The 4,049-nt window shown below is 44.5% G+C and overlaps 1 protein-coding gene across 1 annotated transcript in view; it reads left to right on the top strand.

Moving 5' to 3' along the window:
- The first annotated feature begins 576 nt into the window (after positions 1-576).
- LOC140322667 (uncharacterized) overlaps positions 577-4,049 on the top strand; it is a 9,420-nt gene continuing 5,947 nt past the window's right edge. Inside the window, exons 1-2 of the mRNA XM_072399215.1 lie at positions 577-734; positions 2,900-3,498. Of these exons, the coding sequence (XP_072255316.1) occupies positions 689-734; positions 2,900-3,498 (645 nt within the window). The 5' untranslated portion in view covers positions 577-688. The remainder of the gene's footprint in view (positions 735-2,899; positions 3,499-4,049) is intronic.

The raw sequence follows: 4,049 nt of genomic DNA, 5'->3' as shown, positions 1-4,049 counted from the left end.
TGTAACTCCTCCCCTGTAGGACATTATCACTCCCCAGAATAACAACTCCTCCCCTGCAGGGCAGAGACTTTTCCTGCTTCAGAGGAGAGATTCCCCCCTTCTATCTCCGCATAAAATGGGATACAAAATGGTAGACATTTTTATGGTGCTACGTATAATCGCCTGAACATTTTTTTACCACCTTCTGCCCACCAATTGACTTTTCAGATCAGGCTAGCTAACTTTGACAGTCTCACATTTCAGATAATGGGAGATGGGTATAGCCAACACATAGAATTCAGGCAGGTGTCAGACTCAGAATCCCAATAAATCAAAATGTCTGGAAGTATTGATGGGACCTCCTGATGGATCCAATGTCTCATCCCAGGGTCTGGAGAAGATTTGATCTAATTTTGTAGCATCCACTGACCAAGCAGCGATCGGTTTTGGGTGGACAAGGTAACATCCTGAGCAGTTCATACAGATGTGTGATGGTGACGCTGATATATTGCACATTTCGGTGTGATTGATGACACCAGATAACCCTCATTGTAGTTCTGCTGCTTCCTCCTCTCACTTCCTTTTACTGATATAAAAAGGGGAACTTGAGTTTGCTGAGCAGTCACATGGGTTGGGGGCCATGTACAAGAGATAAGAGAACAGGCAAACAATCATCAGAGAAGAGCAATCACAGCACCAAACTCTAGACATGGACTACCTGTGGAGAGGAATTGTCATCGCTGTCCTCATAGCAGGTAAGTCGCCCATCATTCCCTTCTACCTAGAGTCAGTAGAACAGGAAATGTCCCCTCTGAACGGGCCATGTTTGCAGGATTTCCCTCACCATATCCAATCCAGGAACACAGATCAATCATCTGTTATATAAGGAGGATCCAGCAAACATGACCTGCGAGGTGTCTATAGGGACAGCCAGAACCCCTCATGGAAATTTAGATCTTGACGTGAATCTTGGTGTGGGGAAGCAAAAGACAAACATGTCATTTCTGATACAGCTCACCCATCCTCAAGTGGCTGAATTATATTGTACTTGTTTTCTGGTGTCCTGCCAGTACCACACTTCCTGTCCCCAGGTGACAACGTTAGGGTTTATAAGCGAACTGCCCGGGACAGACTGGAGAACAGCCAAGATGTCGCCACCATTCTATCCTGAAACTTGTGTGCTGGCTGAGCTGAATCGGAGAGCTGTTAGGTGGCAGGAAGTATTCTTTTGTTCTCACATAAAAAAATAAAGGAAAACTCGTAAGTAAATATCTCCCAATGATGGATGCTATCAGAACCACACGGAATGTTCCATTTCATCCTGGAATAATTGCACATCTGATACAAAACTGGGAAATATCTGGGAACGTTCCTCCGGATGATTTACTAGATACCAAAAGGTTTTCCTGGCTTGGCTCTGTCATGGTGGATTAAAGTGACTTTTAACTGGGATGCAGAATATACGATGAAGGTGGAAGATAGGTGGCACATTGGGAAGGAATCATACAGGTATGCATTGGTTTATTAGGTATCCAAAGAGAAGATTTTGTTTACTGAGCCCAGTGCACATTTCACAATGTTGGTCATACATGTCAGTCATAAATATCGAGGTAACCGTATTGATATCCCTGTGCTATTCATGGCTGAGTTCAAGGGATTGTATACCTGTTGTGCTCATTATGAGGGGTTCCAACCATCCCTGCACTGAGTTTCTGGGCTGTGCTCATTATGAGGGGTTCCAACCATCCCTGCACTGAATTCCCCATTTTGTACATCTGAAGTGCTCATTATGAAGGGTTTCCTCTATCCCCATGTTGAATTATGTTTTCTTAATATAGAAAATATAGTCGGTGGAGATTTAGGTGAAATGTAGATTAATGGGGAGGATTGCAAAATGTCTCGGTGTGCAGGAGCAGAGCTAGGAATAAAGGAAGGGGGGGAGATACCGCTGAGACAGATAAGAAGGTATGGGCTCGGTATGCACGCTTAGCTTTAGTAATTTCTTTTCCTGGTTGGATATATTATTTATTTTTTAAGAAGTGGGTTCACCCAATTTATGAAGAAACAGAACCAGGCACCATGGTGGGGCAACTCTGCTGGACTTCCCCTAGCGATATAAAATGTAATGGATGCTCCAGCTGCCAAACAAACCACTTTAGGTGGATTGAGCCTTTCATCTGCCATAACACCCATTGTATTTACTTCCTTTCCTCCCAAAGCTGGTACATAGAGTATGGGCACTCATTGTAGAATGTGGGGAAGATGGTGATGTTGTTGGCTATATGGGCTGCCAAGTGGGTGAGGGTATGGGTAACCCCTGGCAGCCAATTCATGCACCCTCCAATCTAATCATTCTATGGCAGCTATTCTCAACCAGGGTTCCTTCAGAGGTTCCTCCAATTGTCATTGGCTGACCTCCCATTTGATGATGCCTACATGGCTCTGAGGCCAACACCACTTGGTAGAGCCAGCTTGATTTTAGGTGTCCGTATAAATAGTATTCTACCCACCTCTCCAAGGCGGCATGCTTTCTACTGGAAACCAATTTAGGAGGTCCCTCCGCCAATTGGTTTTAGCATGAAACCACTAAGACTTGAACATTTTTTTAGGGGTTCCTCAAGGATAAAAAGCTTGGGAAAATTTGCCGTAGGCATCAGCAGGTCTGAATAGGACACCATGGGTATGTCAAACACCAGACTAGGATGATTGCTTTCTTCTTAGTTGACCACTACACAGTTGCACTACACATTACACACTTCCGGCACTGAATTCTCTACTAGATGTTGGCTGGTCGAACATCTCTGGATGGGCAGCCTTCCTCACTTCCAACTAAGTCTGACTGTGACCTTATTCACCAAAATCTGCCACCATGGTGATTGTGCTGTCACTCAAATGTCTTTGTATTGTGTTTTTATTACAGGGTGTCTTGGTGACAATCGACCAGTCACAGAAGAATCGGCAACTGTTAAAAGGACAATAACCCCGCAGTGTGACAACTGTCCCAAGAAAACTACCACACGCCACACAACCACTCATTCCACACTACATACAAACCACACTACGACTGCCCCAACAACGCCACATACTAATCATACAACTCTACCACCCACAACAGCACATACTAATCATACAACTTTACCACCCACAACAGCACATACTAATCATACAACTTTACCACCCACGACAGCACATACTAATCATACAACTCCACCACCCACAACAGCACATACTAATCACACAACCACAGCAGAACCAACCCCACCTACTAACCATACAACTACCCCACACACTAATCATACAACTGCCCCAACTACAACTACACCTAGCAATCACACTTCCACCCCTCATACAAACTACACAACTCCACACCAAACCTCTGTGCCTTTTACAAATCATACCACGCCAGCTCCTACCACACCACCATCACCCGCTGAGTACTTCATTAATGGCACATCAGGAGTCTGTCTAAGGATAAAGGCGATCTTTATGATAACAATGAACATCACAAAGATCATAAATGTAAGTTATCTCTCATATTTGGAGTCATATGGAGGGCCTTGGGAAACAATGTAGAGAAAAGGACCAGCATTATGGGAAAAAAAGAGTCCTCTGATAGATTGGAGGATTGAAGTAAAAGTGTTGGCCGGAAATACAGAAGGAAAAATGGGGAACAAATTATTTTAGTGGTGTGGCCAAGCAGTGGGAACAGAAAATTGAATCGTGGAGTGTCACTATCACTAAAGGGTTCACCAGAAGGAGGAAGGAGGTTCTGATTCCCCTATATAGAATTGTAGGGTCACCATCACTAGAGGGGTCACCAGCGTGGGGAAGGGGTTCATGATACCTCTATATAGATAGAATTGTGGGGTCACCATCACTAGAGGGGTCACCAGCAGGTGGAAGGAGGACCTGATTCCCCTATTTAGATAAAATTGGGGGTCTCCATTACTAGAGGGGTCACCAGCAGAAGACAAGAGTACCTGATCTCCTATATAGATAGATCTGTGGGGTCACCATCACTAGAGGGGTCACCGGCAGGAAGAAGGAGGTCCTGATTCCCCTATATAGAT

The sequence above is a fragment of the Pyxicephalus adspersus genome, chromosome 2 (genome assembly GCF_032062135.1).
Source record: "Pyxicephalus adspersus chromosome 2, UCB_Pads_2.0, whole genome shotgun sequence".
Classification (NCBI taxonomy): domain Eukaryota; kingdom Metazoa; phylum Chordata; class Amphibia; order Anura; family Pyxicephalidae; genus Pyxicephalus; species Pyxicephalus adspersus.
Note: the sequence above shows the minus strand (reverse complement) of the source record. Positions and strands in the feature narration are given on the sequence as shown.